Below are 19,386 nucleotides of genomic sequence, written 5' to 3'. Positions count from 1 at the left end.
TGGTACCAAAGTATCTGAAAAGACATGGTCTACCACATAAGGGGAGGCTGAGCATTGCAGGAGCCTGTTATAAGAAGGGCCTCTAGCAATCACAGAGAGACTAAGACAGAACTCAGTGGATCCCCGCTACCAACAGGCTGGAGGGTTCCCCGACACCAGCAAACACAGACTGGAGAGACAAGACTAAGACAGAACTAGTGGATCCCCGCTACATACTGGCTGGAGGATGCCCGACACCAGCAATCACAGAGAGACTAAGACAGAACTAGTGGATCCCGCTACATACTGCTGGAGGTGCCCCGACACCAGCAATCACAAGAGAGAGACAGACTAAGACAGAACTAGTGGATCCCGCTACATACTGGCTGAGAGTGCCCCGACACCAGCAATCACAGAGAGACTAAGACAGAACTAGTGGATCCCCGCTACATACTGGCTGGAGGTGCCCCGACACCAGCAATCACAGAGAGAGACAGACTAAGACAGAACTAGTGGATCCCCGCTACATACTGGCTGGAGGTGCCCCGACACCAGCAATCACAGAGAGAGACAGACTAAGACAGAACTAGTTGATCCCCGCTACATACTGGCTGGAGGTGCCCCGACACCAGCAATCACAAGAGAGAGACAGACTAAGACAGAACTAGTGGATCCCCGCTACATACTGGCTGGAGGTGCCCCGACACCAGCAATCACAGAGAGACTAAGACAGAACTAGTGGATCCCCGCTACATACTGGCTGGAGGTGCCCCGACACCAGCAATCACAGAGAGAGACAGACTAAGACAGAACTAGTGGATCCCCGCTACATACTGGCTGGAGGTGCCCCGACACCAGCAATCACAGAGAGAGACAGACTAAGACAGAACTAGTAGATCCCCGCTACATACTGGCTGGAGGTGCCCCGACACCAGCAATCACAAGAGAGAGACAGACTAAGACAGAACTAGTGGATCCCCGCTACATACTGGCTGGAGGTGCCCCGACACCAGCAATCACAAGAGAGAGACAGACTAAGACAGAACTAGTGGATCCCGCTACATACTGGCTGGAGGTGCCCCGACACCAGCAATAACAAGAGAGAGACAGACTAAGACAGAACTAGTGGATCCCCGCTACATACTGGCTGGAGGTGCCCTGACACCAGCAATCACAGAGAGAGACAGACTAAGACAGAACTAGTGGATCCCCGCTACATACTGGCTGAAGGTGCCCCGACACCAGCAAGCACAAGAGAGAGACAGACTAAGACAGAACTAGTGGATCCCCGCTACATACTGGCTGGAGGTGCCCCGACACCAGCAATCACAGAGAGAGACAGACTAAGACAGAACTAGTGGATCCCCGCTACATACTGGCTGGAGGTGCCCCGACACCAGCAATCACAGAGAGAGACAGACTAAGACAGAACTAGTGGATCCCCGCTACATACTGGCTGGAGGTGCCCGACACCAGCAATCACAAGAGAGAGACAGACTAAGACAGAACTAGTGGATCCCCGCTACATACTGGCTGGAGGTGCCCCGACACCAGCAATAACAAGAGAGAGACAGACTAAGACAGAACTAGTGGATCCCCGCTACATACTGGCTGGAGGTGCCCTGACACCAGCAATCACAGAGAGAGACAGACTAAGACAGAACTAGTGGATCCCCGCTACATACTGGCTGAAGGTGCCCCGACACCAGCAAGCACAAGAGAGAGACAGACTAAGACAGAACTAGTGGATCCCCGCTACATACTGGCTGGAGGTGCCCCGACACCAGCAATCACAGAGAGAGACAGACTAAGACAGAACTAGTGGATCCCCGCTACATACTGGCTGGAGGTGCCCCGACACCAGCAATCACAGAGAGAGACAGACTAAGACAGAACTAGTGGATCCCCGCTACATACTGGCTGGAGGTGCCCCGACACTGGCAAGGTTGGCAGTCTCCAGGAGTTCCGTGTCTAGGGTCCCCGTAGAACCCAGGCCTGCAGCGCTCACACTTGCTTCCTTCAGTGTTGTGTTGGCAGTTCTGGAAGACAACCAGTTTATAATAAAGCAACTGATATTTATCAGCGAATCTCTGAACATCCATCTAACGGGTACTCACAAGGCATTCTCCCGTCTCTCCGTCACACTCTGTGGAGTGGCCACCACACTGGCAGCGCTCACACGTGCCCAGATAAAGACCGGTAGTGGAGCGGGTATAACCAATGTCACAGTCCTGCAGAGACATAATGCAGACAAGTATAACCAGGAGCTGAGCTCTAAATCAGAGCTCTATCCTCTACAAAACATATCTCAGGGACATTATGTCATCCGAGCTCCACCTCTATATGTAACTGACCAAGAACTAGGACTGACCTGACAGGATGGTCCTGAATACCCAATGGGGCAGCTGCACTGTTCCACCTCCACCGCCTGTTGCAGCCCTGTAGAATGGGGTACAGCGATGTCCATGTGGATGTTGGAGATCCTGAGGGAAGACAAATGTCGGAATACGGTGGCTTCTATTTTCACCTTTCTATGAAATAGGACTTGTTTTATACCTGCTTTCAACCATCCTCTCAGAATAGGACGCCCTGATCAGCAACACATCGATATCTGCAAGAGCCATCAGCAGGTGCTCACGTGTGGCATCCTGACCATCTGCCCGGCGCCAGGAACTCTGGTAAGAGAAAGTCGGTGTTAGCAGCCCTCAGACTGGGCTTCGCATGTGGCCCCTTTGTCGGCCCTTGTTCAACAAGCTTATTATGAAGTCACTTCCCAAACCCCAGAAGGAAGGTCGTGTTTAGAGTCTCCTCAAACATCAATCAGTGACACAGACCATGAGTCAAGATCACAGTATTATTCTGCTAATGTCCTGAGACATTTCCAGTTTCATGTAAAATAACTTGTATTTTAGGATGAGTGATGGTTACACCATCTTACTTAATCCCTCTGATGGATACAGTAGATTTCATTTATCAAAGTTCATTAGAACTTACAGATAATTACACACAAGTCCAGATTTACACATAAACTATACCTTAAATATACAGATTTATGCATTTTCTCGTCGTACCTCACGGAACGGAACGGTGATTGTGATGGGGAAACCGGGGAAGGTTTTGATGTTTACATAATGTTCCAGAGAGATCCCGTTGCCCTGCAGCACAACGTGTGGCTGGGTGTCCAAAGATGGGGCCCCGGCGTAGATTTCATATGTGATGGTGTATCGAAGCTCTCCGCCATACGATGTAACCTGTAACACAGGCCGGAAACCAGAATTTCAATGTACAACTAATCACACAGCGCTATAATCCAGAATCTCATTCAGACTATGCTCACACTTACCTTGTCTCCCTTGAACCGTTCTGGGAGCACCCAAAAATACACATCTTCAGGGATACGGTTGAAGGCGCTAAACGTCAGCTCTGATGGGCCAGTCACACTGATCCCATCACTGAATGTTTGGGTGTTGGCTGCATTAGAAATTGTAAATGGCACCCGTTCATGGCTGTCGTAGGTAGAACGGACCTACATAAAAGGAAGCATCAAGTTATACTCTGTAGAGAGTATCATTCCATACCATCTCGCAATGTCTGAACGATTACTTATGAGAAGGAGCATGGACATTCTGGCACAGAGGAGAGGGCCCTTACGGATACCACAGTTCTCCAACATTTATTTCTCATTCCTCGCTCTCCGACAAGTACCTGGTCTCTGTTCCAGTAGGAGCTTGAGCATTGCCGTGTCACTCCCATACAGAAACATTTCAAGCAGCCATCTGGGTTCTTGTCACTGAGGTAGAACGTTCCACTTTTACATTCATTACACAGGTTCCCTGAAACATGAGGCTACGAGAGAGCAAAGACAAGGGAACGCTTCCCATCAGTAATATGTACCCCACCAATCCTGCCTCATCTAGAGTGATCTAGATAGCGCCCCCCCCCCCCCCCCCTCAGGAGTTGCCTCATTCTAGAACCACTAACATACTCTCTCTCCAGAGTTCAATCCTTCTTCGAGGAATGTAGACCACACCCAAAAGAATACCTCTTATTTAGAAGGATATAGATACCAGGTGCCCAACGTGTGGGTCAGTCCCCCAAGTGGTGTCCCAGGATATGTGTTTGGGGTTCTTTATTGTCAGGCATGAAACCCATGATATTGGGAACCACCAAATAATGGCACATTGACACTTGGGGTCCCACATGGTATAGATAACCCGACCCCAGAATTTGCCTCATTCTAGAACAACTAGCATAGTAAATTGTAGCGTAATGTAGACTGCCTACTGCTGAGCAATCACCTCTCATCTACAGTGATAGACAACCCCTCCCCCACAAGTACCTTCAATTGCTAATAGATTATCACTTTCCCTCTAGGGGTGATTATTTAATACAGAAATAGAGACAACCACACTCCCAAAGAGCCACCTCTTCTCTGGTATGATGTAGACAGCCCAACTCCCAGGAGTAGCCCCATTCTATAGTAACAGACCCCCGCTCTACCTCCCCCCTATCACTAGCAGGAGCTGCTGGCATCCAGGAGCTGGTCATTCGACTTCTTATTGTCTGTAATAAATCTGGGCAGGATGAGCAGATGGACACCAATAGATTCCCGACCTCTGATCATTGAGACGATAACATCTATGCCCCATCCAAAACACTAGGACACCATCCACGGACTTACCTTACACACACAGGTATTTGGAGAGGACACAGCGCTGCCTCTTTCATCACATATCCCAGTCTCTGCCCCTGTAATATACAGGAAATTATCACTTAGTGACTTCATCTACCTATATATAGGTACATTGAGGGCTCACGTTTTATCTCCCAGATAGTGTCAGTGCTGTAATTCTGATCCTGGAACCCCAGAATATCAAACCATTAATAATGTGGGGGATCAATTCTTATACTCCGAAATATTAATGTACAGTTCATCGCTGTTGTGTTCTTCATGCAAAAGGGAAAGTGGTACAAATCCTGTGAGCGCCATTCCCCAAATACAGAACATAGTGGTTTGGTATTAGTATCCGACGCATTTCACACAGTTTCCTTTATTTCAATAAATGACAGAGTCCTATAATAGTGACACAAACTGAATATTACAGTGATAAAGTTTTAGCTGTTCCATATGCATTTCACACACTGAAAAATCCTGATCCATTCCACATACACTATTGTAGACTTACGCATTTCGCGCATGTTAAATATAACTGTATCACAACTCAATGTATTTCATATTTGGGCTTCTCTGCTCTGTACAGAGAGCACCGTGAACTAGTACTAACCTATAGTTTTTACACATCCTCCTCCTGGCTTCATGGGGTCACCGTCATATCCTACTGAACACCTTGAAGGAGAGAAAAGTGCTGTGGTAAATGGTAACCCTTATTTGATAGCATGGTGCAGATCACCCAAATGTCCTGTAACCCCAACAACCAATCAGAAGTTAAATATAATCTGTGTAATATAATATGTGTTTGTTATTTTCCCTAATTATGTTGAACCAAAGGGAAGGTACAAACGACCCCACAATGAGATGTTGCTAATTTAGCCTCTATAGCTCCCATGATTGTATTGGCCTTTGCAGCTGCTGTCTGGCACTGTGCTGACTCTCACCTTTCTGTCACTAATATTCATAGATCCTTTTGCATCTCAGTTACCCCAAATGTTTTCCATTTAATGAGGAATTTACAAAGTAATCTCCATGGCTTACAGTAACCGTACATTGATGTATATTACACTGAATCTGCCATGTTACTGTCTAGTTTGTCATTACTATCCTACTCTGTGTTAATCTGACATAGCTTAGTGTGGACGCCGTACGCTCTAGAACAAGGTCATTATTAAACAGACTAAAGAGATCCCTGTAATAATAACTGTATCCAAGGCTTAATATGCTCCATTTATAACCAGCCTCAGCCAGTTGTCTGCTCATACTTTATTAGTAATCATTGTCTGTGTAAGGGTCTGAATCCACCCTAAAACCAGAACGCACGTTCTATATTTCACTATTTGGGGAGGTGAAAGTTTGTTTGAAACGTCCAAACTGAACACTGGATTTGTGAGCTGTAAGTGAATGATGATGACGTTACCTCTCGCAGCGTCGCCCGGTGTATCCTTCAGCGCAGTTATCACAGGTGGGCTGTCCGTCTGTGTCCACAAAGCAGGTGTCTGAGTACCTAGAGGGACACCAGGCTGTATAATCCATGTACTTACTGTACAATTAGTAGAACATAGCAAAATGATGGGCTCACCTGCGTCTGGGGTCCATAAGCGGGCATGGACAAGGCCGACACGCGTCTGCTGTCCCTCGGGTGGGGTCTCCGAAGAAGCCCTCTTTACACTTATTGCACTGTGCTCCCTCCGTGTTGTGCTGACAGTTCTTCAACAATAGAGGAAGATAATCAGAATAATAACCTAACATCCATTACCCCTGCCCCCTCCTCACACCCTCTCTGTCAGCCTGTACCGGTCACTTGGAACCAATATATGGGGGGCTTCCTGTTTAATGACCTACATCACATTATAACTGTGTTTATGCCGGATTCGTTCTGGTACGTTAATTACAGAAGAAAACATCTGTAGAGAAGTTACAGAGCTCTAAAGACCAACACAACCCCCAGGTTACCCTCCATATCATCCGGGCGTCCTGCAAGCACCTGAAACACCAGGTCCCAACATGCAATATGGACCTCCTCCTCCCCCCTCCCGGGAGGTAGCAGCACCACTTACTATGCAGTAGCCGCTCTCAGAGTCACAGGAACTGGCATGGCCGTTACAGTTACATCCAGAACAAGTACCAAGGAAAGGTCCGCCAGGAATTCGTTCAAATTGCGGGGAGCAATTCTCACAGGAGAGACCGGAATAACCTGCTGGACATCTGCAATGAACAACAGCAGCTTCTTGTTAGATCTCACAATCAGCGCACTCTCTATCGTCTCATATCCGTCAACCTCGTATGTCCTTGTTCTGTGTCTATATTGTTCTATCTGATCTTAAAGTACTTCATCCAAGAGATAGAGAAGAAGTAAAACAGATGGATTCCTACATAGAGTATACCACGCGTTTCTTGGACCATCATTACAATCAGGTAGAACAGAGATTCCAGCTCTGATCTTGGCTGTGACCCAGGGAGGCAATGTCTGATGTAGTGTAAGGAAGAAGGTAGAAGGCCACCAGGCACAGGAGAACTGCATGTTCTGAACCGATCTCACAATTTGGGTAACATACAAAGCTGGATACTGACCTGCATTCCTCCACGCCCAGGGCCAGCCCCAGCAGGGTGAAGTCCACAGTGGTTGTGTCCATGACGATCTCCGCCAGCCCCACACTTGCCATTTTGTTGTCATAAACGGTTTGAATCATGATCCCTTCCAGGTTCTGCAGAGTCAACATGAGGTCCTCCCGGGTAACCGCAGACCCAGACTCGTGCTCCCAATGTTCCTACCAAAGGTAGGGACACAGGACGTGTTACATATGGAGATAGAACTCTGTTATTCAATAAGAGGTTTCTGCAGTAATACAGACACCGTCTGGCAGCGAATCAGAGTGAAGACTGCCAGGCCCTCCGAGGTGGCCCCTCACAGCTACACTGTAAATCCTGATACAATCTGTGGCAGATACAGCGAGATCCGGGTGTACTTTCTGCGGCCTACAACCACTGCACTTTGATGCGTTTTATCACCTTGCACACTTCTAGTTGACATAGCTGTCTCCCGGGAGCGCAGAGTAGGTCTGAAACCTGAAGTGTACTGGGGTGGACAATCTAACACTGGTGCAAAACGAAAGCATTCTGCAGTGTATATCCTGTGCGCTTGGTTAATGAGGCCCTATGACATACACAGAAGTCAATATGTAAAGCTCAGCAGTGGAAGAGTCATTGGCGGATACTACAAAATAATTTATAGATTGCTGTAAAATTGCAGATACATATTTCTACCTCTGGGCCTCATACAGCGATGATTACATGGACTATAAATCAATCATCAGATAGAGTGACAGTACTATGTCTAGCAGACAACCCAACTTTTTTTGGATTGTGGGAGGGAACCGGAGTACCCAGAGGAAACCCACGCAAACACGGGGAGAACATACAAACTCCTCACAGATAAGGCCATGGTCAGGAAATGAAGTCATGACCCCAGTGATGTGAGGCAAAAATTACCTACTGAGCCACCATGCTTATTAATAAATATCTAACATTTGTTTTCATGTTTGGTTAAACATATTATGCAAACATGATTCATAAAAGTAGAACAAAATCACACCTCCGTAAACTGGATCCTCCGCTGGTTCACGATGGATGGCTGGGTTGACGTCTGAACTCGATAAATCAGGCGCTGTCCATTTCCTATCAGAACCACATCTGGCTTTCTCACAGGCTCTGACTGACCTCGGGTTAGACCATAGCGAACTTTATAGGTGAGGGAACCCCCATAGGAGTCCAACTGGAATGAGAAACACACAGGATCACAATTCACCAAGTAAGCCCATGACACCACAAACACCACCAGTTCTCCACAAGTCACCGACAATGATCGTCAGCTGTAGTACCAACTATAAATGGAGACTCTAATCATCAACCACACAATACCAACATTAATGAACATCTTCTGACAACAGGCAAGCCATGGCCACCATAAACCTATCAGATATTATCTACAAGCCTCAAAGATCTACAACCATAATGCTGCAATCAACCCACCAGACATCAGAAGATATAAACATGGCCATTACTCAAGAGTATTACAAAGTGATCTATGCCATGTTTCATACTAATAAGAACATGGATCCATGTATTAACTCTGTTATTGATTTAATAGAAAGAGGTGATGTGAATCCTCCAGACCAGCCCCTACATTACCTTGTTCCCTAAGAATTGTGATGGAAGAGTCCAAAAGGAGTCTTGACTCAGGAATCTCCGGGAAAGGTCCACCAGTTGGAATTCTTCCACACTTGTGTCAATCTGCAGTTGATTTGAGGACAATGGAGGGAACCCCTGGTGAGAGGACACGTTCACCCCTAAAATGGAGCAGAGGAAAATGATCAGAATATTTAATCAAAAGTTGCCTCCACATAGCATATTGTTGCCTGACAAGATAATGCTCTGTAAGTAACAATCTGAGATGATGTCCATCATAATTAGACCAGGTAAATCCAACAGCAGCAGAACCTTAATATGAAGTGTCTACTTCAAGTCCTACCTTTAAAGTCATCGACAGAGTTAAATCGTAGTTTGATTTGGTTTCTGTAACGGCCGGTCTGATGGCACACCTTAGTAACACCAAAGCAAAAGCAGGGGATGCACTTAGAGGTGCTTTCTACGTGGAAGAAGCCTTCAGAACAAGGACCTAAAAGCCAAAAAGAGTTTACTGAAGAAATGTTCTCCTGTGGGAACTCTAACCTGCATTCAGAGAGAGAGTACGGCTCATGCTCTGTAGATAGATTACGTGGCACTTACCTCTAGATGGCTTCAAGGAAAGGACACCATCGGGTATGCCGAATACCATTCCCTTGGCATTGATGGCTTCACACGTGTAAGCTCCTTGATCTGCTTCTTTCACATCCCGAATGATGAGTGTCCCATGTCCATTCTCGCTGCTCATGGACACTCTGATGTGACACAGAAGAAGGGAAATACCAATTGAGTACACATCCCAATTCTCACATTTCCAACTATTAAGAACGGATGGTAAGACGATTGTACCTGCTACTTGTGGGAATATGACCCCAGTTTAATCTCCAGGTAATTATAGGAGTTGGGATGCCAATGGCCACACATGTAAAACGCACTGTATCGCCTCGGGAGGCCATGATGCTCTCCTCAGGGGGAGTAATCACCTGAGGGGGACCTGATGGAAAAAGGAAAAAGGGGATCACGGTTATTCAGCTAAAAAATATAAACCATCACAATACATTTTGTCCCCGATATTATCCCAACAAATGTATTACATAAACAACAACAATAATAACACAATCACAAATAAATGCTAACAAAATAATGACCTGCAACAGAAATTGTTCACAAACATTCTTCATTGAAATTCCACTAATTAACATCTAAAAGCCATCTGCATGTTTATACAATTAAACAGGACCAGTAACGGGTTACATAGCGGGAAAGAGCTCAACGTGTACAGGACACAGCAACTTACTGCAGCCAATCTCATCGGAGCGGTCAGGACAGTCAGACTCCTCGTCACACTGGTAACTGGCCGGAATACAGGTCCGAGACTGAACACAGACAAACTGCTCCGGAGAACACATGTCGCTGGGCCCTTTAGTGGCTGCGCAGGAGACAATATTTCACTTTGCATGAGACTAATTGTATATATAATATTTATTTATATGCAGGGTTAAGTTCAACTCCCAATCAAACAGGTAACACAGAATGAGGAGACACACGAGGAGCCCCCAATGTCTCGCTCGCTCCCACAGAATGAGGAGACACACGAGGAGCCCCCAATGTCTCGCTCGCTCCCACAGAATGAGGAGACACACGAGGAGTCCCCAATGTCTCGCTCGCTCCCACAGAATGAGGAGACACACGAGGAGTCCCCAATGTCTCGCTCGCTCCCACAGAAAGAGGAGACAGCCAAGGAGTCCCCAATGTCTCTCCCGCTCTCACAGAAAGAGGAGACACACGAGGAGTCCCCAATGTCTCTCCCGTTCACACAGAAAGAGGAAACACGCAAGGAGTCCCCAATGTCTCTCCCGCTCCCACAGAAAGAGAAGACACGTGAGGGGCCCCCCAATGTCTCTCCCACTCCCAGAAAGAGGAGACACCCGAGGAGTCCCCAATGTTTCTCCCGCTCTCACAGAAAGAGGAGACACACGAGGAGCCCCTAACGTCTCTCCCGCTCTCACAGAAAGAGGAGACACACGAGGAGCCCCTAACGTCTCTCCCCCTCCCACAGAAAGAGGAGACACGCGAGGAGTCCCCAATGTCTCTCCCGCTCCCACAGAAAGAGAAGACACGTGAGGGGCCCCCCAATGTCTCTCCCACTCCCAGAAAGAGGAGACACCCGAGGAGTCCCCAATGTCTCTCCCGCTCCCACAGAAAGAGGAAACACGCGAGGAGTCCCCAATGTCTCTCCCGCTCCCAAAGAAAGAGGAGACACACGAGGAGCCCCCAATGTCTCTCCCGCTCCCACAGAAAGAGGAAACACGCGAGGAGTCCCCAATGTCTCTCCCGCTCCCACAGAAAGAGGAGACACACGAGGAGTCCCCAATGTCTCTCCCGCTCCCACAGAAAGAGGAGACACGTGAGGGGCCCCCCAATGTCTCTCCCGCTCCCAGAAAGAGGAGACACCCGAGGAGTCCCCAATGTCTCTCCCGCTCCCACAGAAAGAGGAAACACGCGAGGAGTCCCCAATGTCTCTCCCGCTCCCACAGAAAGAGAAGACACGTGAGGGGCCCCCCAATGTCTCTCCCACTCCCAGAAAGAGGAGACACCCGAGGAGTCCCCAATGTCTCTCCCGCTCTCACAGAAAGAGGAGACACACGAGGAGCCCCTAACGTCTCTCCCCCTCCCACAGAAAGAGGAAACACGCGAGGAGTCCCCAATGTCTCTCCCGCTCCCACAGAAAGAGAAGACACGTGAGGGGCCCCCCAATGTCTCTCCCACTCCCAGAAAGAGGAGACACCCGAGGAGTCCCCAATGTCTCTCCCGCTCCCACAGAAAGAGGAAACACGCGAGGAGTCCCCAATGTCTCTCCCGCTCCCACAGAAAGAGGAGACACACGAGGAGCCCCCAATGTCTCTCCCGCTCCCACAGAAAGAGGAAACACGCGAGGAGTCCCCAATGTCTCTCCCGCTCCCACAGAAAGAGGAGACACACGAGGAGTCCCCAATGTCTCTCCCGCTCCCACAGAAAGAGGAGACACGTGAGGGGCCCCCCAATGTCTCTCCCACTCCCAGAAAGAGGAGACACCCGAGGAGTCCCCAATGTCTCTCCCGCTCCCACAGAAAGAGGAGACACACGAGGAGTCCCCAATGTCTCTCCCGCTCCCACAGAATGAGGAAACACGCGAGGAGTCCCCAATGTCTCTCCCGCTCCCACAGAAAGAGGAAACACGCGAGGAGTCCCCAATGTCTCTCCCGCTCCCACAGAAAGAGGAGACACCCGAGGAGTCCACAATGTCTCTCACGCTCCGAGAAAGAGGAGACACCCGAGGAGTCCCCAATGTCTCTCCCGCTCCCACAGAAAGAGGGGACACACGAGGAGCCCACAATGTCTCTCCCGCTCCCACAAAAAGAGGGGACACACAAGGAGCCCCCAGTTTCTCTCCCGCTCCCACAGATCACACAATGGAAGAAACAATAGTTATTCCTAATCACATAGAAATAAGAATCAGACAAAGAGGCCCCTAATGCAAGTAAAGGAGTTACACAAAGGACTCACGGCAGTTTATTTCATCAGAGCTGTCTCCGCAGTCATTGTCGCCATCACAACGCCATAGTTTCAAGGCACAGCGCCCGTTTTTACACTTGAATTCATTTGGCTCACAGGGGGAGGGGGTTCCTGGTTGGTACACAAGTGAAGAGTGCTAGGTTCAGATCATAGATTATATTACATGACCATATCTTACCCTGCACAGAATGTACATCTAATGTATGTAACGTATACACGGGACACTCTACAGCCTGCTGTCTCATGGTGCTGAGAGTATGGAGGACTCACCACAGTTCAGCTCATCACTCCCGTCCTTGCAGTCCCGCTCTCCATCGCACAGATAGTCTCTAGGAATACACTTCCCACTGGGGCAATAAGCCTCATCTCTCCGACATGGACGTTTGAAAGGCGTGCTGTCAACACCCGGGGGGCGCGTATAAACGGGACCAGCAATGGTGGTAGATCGGACAGTGGGAATCCGTCTTATGGTAGGAAAAGGGGTGGTGAAGATGGCTTCCTGAGGTTCCTTAGGACCTGGGTAATAGTGACAGGACAATTTATCACCTCCGATATCACGGAGGACGGGGACAAGCCACCAGGAACCCAGTGAGAATATACTAGCTCTGGTTCTCCATATGAAAACAGGAAGAACTAACAATACAATATTACAGAACAGCTTTTCCCCTCACATTATATTATTTAACAATCTCCTCCCCACAATCTAAAAACCTGGAGAAATATTGAAAGATGCAGAAAGAGTTGAGTACACATGATCTGCAGCTGGAGACTGGAAGGTCAGCAGTCTCACACAGGAGTAGTAGATACAGGGAGCATGGTTAACTAGCTGCGGTCACAGACAGTGAATAAAACTCTTACCGCACTGCGTCTCATCAGAGGAGTCCTGGCAATCGGGACGTCCGTCACAATAGTACGTGCTTGGAATACACTCCCCGCTGCCGCAGGTGAACTCTGCGCTGCCACATGGCACAGGCTCCGCTGCAAGAACACAATTAACAGGGCTGAATTCCTGGTCGTGGTTACGGGGGGATCCTGCTGTGAGATCCACCAGATTCCCACCTTACAGTGATCGATAGATAAGCCGGATGCATCTCTCTCATTTCCAAATACATCAAAGCTATGAAGAGAGTTCTCGGAGAGGACAATTTAAAAGACAATAACAATATTTGTACAAACGTCAATCTAGAGGAAGACTGAAACAGAGAGAGTGATGGATCCAAGGTCAGAGTTTAGGATGGATAAGTGTACAGGTCTTCTCAGGAATGAAACCGACAATAATGATGGTTATTTAGGATTGATGGATAGAGAAGAGTTCTGGTCCCTGCTCTGCATCTACTCACCGCACCGCTCCTCGTCTGACATGTCCATACAGTCGTGCCGCTGATCACACCGAAACTCCAAGTCGACACACTGCCCATTGGTGCAGGTAAACTCAGCCGCTGTGCAAGGGCGCATCGAAGACGTAACTGTGGAGAAAGTATAATGTAAGGAATAAAGGGAGAGATACGACAGGTAAATGGGGGATGGACGACTGTCAAGCACAAGATGGGTTAAAACAATGTTTCCACAGAGAACAACAAACATGTGATGTTATTTTTCCAGTCTGGGATCATTGAACTGATTAGTATCTCTAGAGGAAGGTCTCCGACAGCTGATGTCAATATGTTTATGTCATTTCCAGACATATGACACATATAGATACAGGTCAGGGGCAGTAGAAGGAAATGTATAAACTCTGCCATTGGCTACATCCTGAAGTTACTGTGTTATTATTGACCTGAAGCCAGGGAACGGTATTCAGGTAAACTCAGCAAACCTTACAGTAAACACAGTCGCAGAGTCATATTATAATGTATATGACTTGTCAGACAATGACACATCGTTATCAGAGAGGTAGATATAGAGATGGCCGCTATGGACAGAGCTGTCTGTATATTTATCATACAAGTGTCTTCCTCGCCTGTGTCCCAGTATCGGCTGGATATTAGTTTCAGCACAAACACAGCAGATACAGTATGAGGACAGCCTGAGACAGGTCAGTATCAGGGCAGCGCTATAAACACAGCAGATACAGTATGAGGACAGCCTGAGACAGGTCAGTATCAGGGCAGTGCTATAAACACAGCAGATACAGTATGAGGACAGCCTGAGACAGGTCAGTATCAGGGCAGCGCTATAAACACAGCAGATACAGTATGAGGACAGCCTGAGACAGGTCAGTATCAGGGCAGCGCTATAAACACAGCAGATACAGTATGAGGACAGCCTGAGACAGGTCAGTATCAGGGCAGCGCTATAAACACAGCAGATACAGTATGAGGACAGCCTGAGACAGGTCAGTATCAGGGCAGCGCTATAAACACAGCAGATACAGTATGAGGACAGCCTGAGACAGGTCAGTATCAGGGCAGCGCTATAAACACAGCAGATACAGTATGAGGACAGCCTGAGACAGGTCAGTATCAGGGCAGCGCTATAAACACAGCAGATACAGTATGAGGACAGCCTGAGACAGGTCAGTATCAGGGCAGCGCTATAAACACAGCAGATACAGTATGAGGACAGCCTGAGACAGGTCAGTATCAGGGCAGCGCTATAAACACAGCAGGCGACATCTGCCAGGGAATGAACCATGCACCGTCTCACAGCACACCTCAAGCATCTTACCCGGGGGGTCCACCCCAACCGGAGAGGGCGGAGTTTGTGCTAAAAAGAAAAAGGTTTCCGGGCTCGTAAGTCAGAGAGACAAACACCAGGGAAGGAGAGCAGTAATGAGTTGTGGGGACAGGGCGGGGCAGGACAGGGCGGGGCAGGACAGGGTAGAGTGGAGCGGGGCAGGCGGCACCATCTAAATTACATAGTATGAACCAAACATGACTTGTTATTGAAGGACAGCGTGTCACCAATGGGATTCCCCCACCAGATGTGCCAGGACTTACCAGTTCCGAGGCGCCGGAATTGGAATCCTCTGGTGGACGTCACATAGTTGGCGATGGAGCCGCTGTCAATCACTGCATACAACACCTGGCGGATTTGGGCATCATTTGAGTTCTCTTCTGAACCAACATCCAGCTCCACAAACACAAAACCATCAATCAGCCTATGGAAACAGGAGAGCGGAGTGACTGTGTATAGTGTAATAAGAGTATATAGTGTGTGTGTTATATGGAGTATGAATGAGGAGTATAGATGATGTGTGATATATGGTGTATGAATGAGAGTATAGATGATGTGTGATGTATGGTCTATGAATGAGGAGTATAGATGATGTGTGATGTATGGAGTATGAATGAGGAGTATAGATGATGTGTGATATATGGTGTATGAATGAGGAGTATAGATGATGTGTGATGTATGGAGTATGAATGAGGAGTATAGATGATGTGTGATGTATGGAGTATGAATGAGGAGTATAGATGATGTGTGATATATGGTGTATGAATGAGGAGTATAGATGATGTGTGATATATGGTGTATGAATGAGGAGTATAGATGATGTGTGATGTATGGTGTATGAATGAGGAGTATAGATGATGTGTGATGTATGGTGTATGAATGAGGAGTATAGATGATGTGTGATGTATGGTGTATGAATGAGGAGTATAGATGATGTGTGATGTACAGAGTACGAATGAGAGTATAGATGATGTGTGATATATGGTGTATGAATGAGAGTATAGATGATGTGTGATGTACGGAGTACGAATGAGAGTATAGATGATGTGTGATGTACGGAGTATGAATGAGAGTATAGATGATGTGTGATATATGGTGTATGAATGAGAGTATAGATGATGTGTGATATATGGTGTATGAATGAGAGTATAGATGATGTGTGATGTATGGTGTATGAATGAGGAGTATAGATGATGTGTGATGTATGGAGTATGAATGAGGAATATAGATGATGTGTGATATATGGTGTATGAATGAGGAGTATAGATGATGTGCGATGTATGGTGTATGAATGAGGAGTATAGATGATGTGCGATGTATGGAGTATGAATGAGAGTATAGAGATGTGTAATGTATGGTGTATGAATGAGGAGTATAGATGATGTGCGATGTATGGAGTATGAATGAGAGTATAGAGGTGTTAATGTATGGAGTATAAATGAGAGTATTGAGATGTGTAATGTATGGTGTATGAATGAGGAGTATAGAGATGTGTAATGTATGGTGTATGAATGAGGAGTATAGATGATGTGCGATGTATGGAGTATGAATGAGAGTATAGAGATGTGTAATGTATGGTGTATGAATGAGGAGTATAGATGATGTGCGATGTATGGAGTATGAATGAGGAGTATAGATGATGTGCGATGTATGGTGTATGAATGAGAATATTGAGATGTGTAATGTATGGTGTATGAATGAGGAGTATAGATGATGTGTAATGTATGGAGTATGAATGAGGAGTATAGATGTGCGATGTATGGAGTATGAATGAGAGTATAGAGGTGTTAATGTATGGAGTATAAATGAGAGTATTGAGATGTGTAATGTATGGTGTATGAATGAGGAGTATAGATGATGTGCGATGTATGGAGTATGAATGAGAGTATAGAGATGTGTAATGTATGGTGTATGAATGAGGAGTATAGATGATGTGTAATGTATGGTGTATGAATGAGGAGTATAGATGATGTGTGATGTATGGAGTATGAATGAGAGTATAGATGATGTGTGATGTATGGAGTATGAATGAGGAGTATAGATGATGTGTGATGTACGGAGTATGAATGAGAGTATAGATGATGTGTAATGTATGGAGTATGAATGAGAGTATTGAGATGTGTAATGTATGGAGTATGAATGAGAGTATTGAGATGTGTAATGTATGGAGTATGAATGAGAGTATTGAGATGTGTAATGTATGGTGTATGAATGAGGAGTATAGATGATGTGCGATGTATGGAGTATGAATGAGGAGTATAGATGATGTGCGATGTATGGAGTATGAATGAGAGTATAGAGATGTGTAATGTATGGAGTATGAATGAGAGTATTGAGATGTGTAATGTATGGTGTATGAATGAGAGTATAGATGATGTGCGATGTATGGTGTATGAATGAGGAGTATAGATGATGTGCGATGTATGGAGTATGAATGAGAGTATAGAGATGTGTAATGTATGGTGTATGAATGAGGAGTATAGATGATGTGCGATGTATGGAGTATGAATGAGGAGTATAGATGATGTGCGATGTATGGTGTATGAATGAGAGTATTGAGATGTGTAATGTATGGTGTATGAATGAGAGTATTGAGATGTGTAATGTATGGTGTATGGATGAGAGTATAGATGATGTGTGATGTATGGAGTATGAATGAGGAGTATAGATGATGTGTGATGTATTGAGTATGAATGAGGAGTATAGATGATGTGCGATGTATGGTGTATGAATGAGAGTATTGAGATGTGTAATGTATGGTGTATGAATGAGAGTATTGAGATGTGTAATGTATGGTGTATGGATGAGGAGTATAGATGATGTGCGATGTATGGAGTATGAATGAGAGTATAGAGATGTGTAATGTATGGTGTATGAATGAGGAGTATAGATGATGTGTAATGTATGGTGTATGAATGAGGAGTATAGATGATGTGTGATGTATGGAGTATGAATGAGAGTATAGATGATGTGTGATGTATGGAGTATGAATGAGGAGTATAGATGATGTGTGATGTACGGAGTATGAATGAGAGTATAGATGATGTGTAATTTATGGTGTATGAATGAGAGTATTGAGATGTGTAATGTATGGTGTATGAATGAGGAGTATAGATGATGTGTGATGTATGGAGTATGAATGAGGAGTATAGATGATGTGTGATGTATGGAGTATGAATGAGGAGTATAGATGATGTGCGATGTATGGTGTATGAATGAGAGTATTGAGATGTGTAATGTATGGTGTATGAATGAGAGTATTGAGATGTGTAATGTATGGTGTATGGATGAGGAGTATAGATGATGTGCGATGTATGGAGTATGAATGAGAGTATAGAGATGTGTAATGTATGGTGTATGAATGAGGAGTATAGATGATGTGTAATGTATGGTGTATGAATGAGGAGTATAGATGATGTGTGATGTATGGAGTATGAATGAGAGTATAGATGATGTGTGATGTATGGAGTATGAATGAGGAGTATAGATGATGTGTGATGTACGGAGTATGAATGAGAGTATAGATGATGTGTAATGTATGGAGTATGAATGAGAGTATTGAGATGTGTAATGTATGGTGTATGAATGAGGAGTATAGATGATGTGTAATGTATGGTGTATGAATGAGGAGTATAGATGATGTGTGATGTATGGAGTATGAATGAGAGTATAGATGATGTGTGATGTATGGAGTATGAATGAGGAGTATAGATGATGTGTGATGTACGGAGTATGAATGAGAGTATAGATGATGTGTAATGTATGGAGTATGAATGAGAGTATTGAGATGTGTAATGTATGGAGTATGAATGAGAGTATTGAGATGTGTAATGTATGGAGTATGAATGAGAGTATTGAGATGTGTAATGTATGGTGTATGAATGAGGAGTATAGATGATGTGCGATGTATGGAGTATGAATGAGGAGTATAGATGATGTGCGATGTATGGAGTATGAATGAGAGTATAGAGATGTGTAATGTATGGAGTATGAATGAGAGTATTGAGATGTGTAATGTATGGTGTATGAATGAGAGTATAGATGATGTGCGATGTATGGTGTATGAATGAGAGTATAGATGATGTGCGATGTATGGAGTATGAATGAGAGTATAGAGATGTGTAATGTATGGTGTATGAATGAGGAGTATAGATGATGTGCGATGTATGGAGTATGAATGAGGAGTATAGATGATGTGCGATGTATGGTGTATGAATGAGAGTATTGAGATGTGTAATGTATGGTGTATGAATGAGAGTATTGAGATGTGTAATGTATGGTGTATGGATGAGAGTATAGATGATGTGTGATGTATGGAG

General features: G+C 45.8%; 1 protein-coding gene across 1 annotated transcript in view; it reads right to left on the bottom strand.

Annotated features, from left to right (window-relative positions):
* HSPG2 (heparan sulfate proteoglycan 2) overlaps window positions 1–19,386 on the bottom strand; it is a 131,457-nt gene that overhangs the window by 53,199 nt on the left and 58,872 nt on the right. Inside the window, exons 7-31 of the mRNA XM_075190859.1 lie at window positions 15,331–15,491; window positions 15,059–15,097; window positions 13,732–13,857; window positions 13,250–13,369; window positions 12,662–12,907; window positions 12,383–12,502; window positions 10,134–10,265; window positions 9,686–9,830; window positions 9,440–9,591; window positions 9,183–9,329; window positions 8,843–9,000; window positions 8,247–8,426; window positions 7,226–7,422; window positions 6,712–6,859; window positions 6,234–6,361; window positions 6,072–6,158; window positions 5,265–5,326; window positions 4,661–4,728; window positions 3,685–3,825; window positions 3,323–3,505; window positions 3,051–3,230; window positions 2,536–2,654; window positions 2,351–2,462; window positions 2,097–2,210; window positions 1,893–2,018 (exon numbers count right to left, since the gene is read on the bottom strand). Of these exons, the coding sequence (XP_075046960.1) occupies window positions 1,893–2,018; window positions 2,097–2,210; window positions 2,351–2,462; window positions 2,536–2,654; window positions 3,051–3,230; window positions 3,323–3,505; window positions 3,685–3,825; window positions 4,661–4,728; window positions 5,265–5,326; window positions 6,072–6,158; window positions 6,234–6,361; window positions 6,712–6,859; window positions 7,226–7,422; window positions 8,247–8,426; window positions 8,843–9,000; window positions 9,183–9,329; window positions 9,440–9,591; window positions 9,686–9,830; window positions 10,134–10,265; window positions 12,383–12,502; window positions 12,662–12,907; window positions 13,250–13,369; window positions 13,732–13,857; window positions 15,059–15,097; window positions 15,331–15,491 (3,391 nt within the window). The remainder of the gene's footprint in view (window positions 1–1,892; window positions 2,019–2,096; window positions 2,211–2,350; window positions 2,463–2,535; window positions 2,655–3,050; window positions 3,231–3,322; window positions 3,506–3,684; window positions 3,826–4,660; window positions 4,729–5,264; window positions 5,327–6,071; window positions 6,159–6,233; window positions 6,362–6,711; window positions 6,860–7,225; window positions 7,423–8,246; window positions 8,427–8,842; window positions 9,001–9,182; window positions 9,330–9,439; window positions 9,592–9,685; window positions 9,831–10,133; window positions 10,266–12,382; window positions 12,503–12,661; window positions 12,908–13,249; window positions 13,370–13,731; window positions 13,858–15,058; window positions 15,098–15,330; window positions 15,492–19,386) is intronic.

This window comes from Mixophyes fleayi, chromosome 11, assembly GCF_038048845.1.
Source record: "Mixophyes fleayi isolate aMixFle1 chromosome 11, aMixFle1.hap1, whole genome shotgun sequence".
Taxonomy (NCBI): Eukaryota; Metazoa; Chordata; class Amphibia; order Anura; family Limnodynastidae; genus Mixophyes; species Mixophyes fleayi.
The sequence above is the reverse complement of the archived record's forward strand: the minus strand, read 5'-3'. Positions and strand labels throughout refer to the sequence as shown.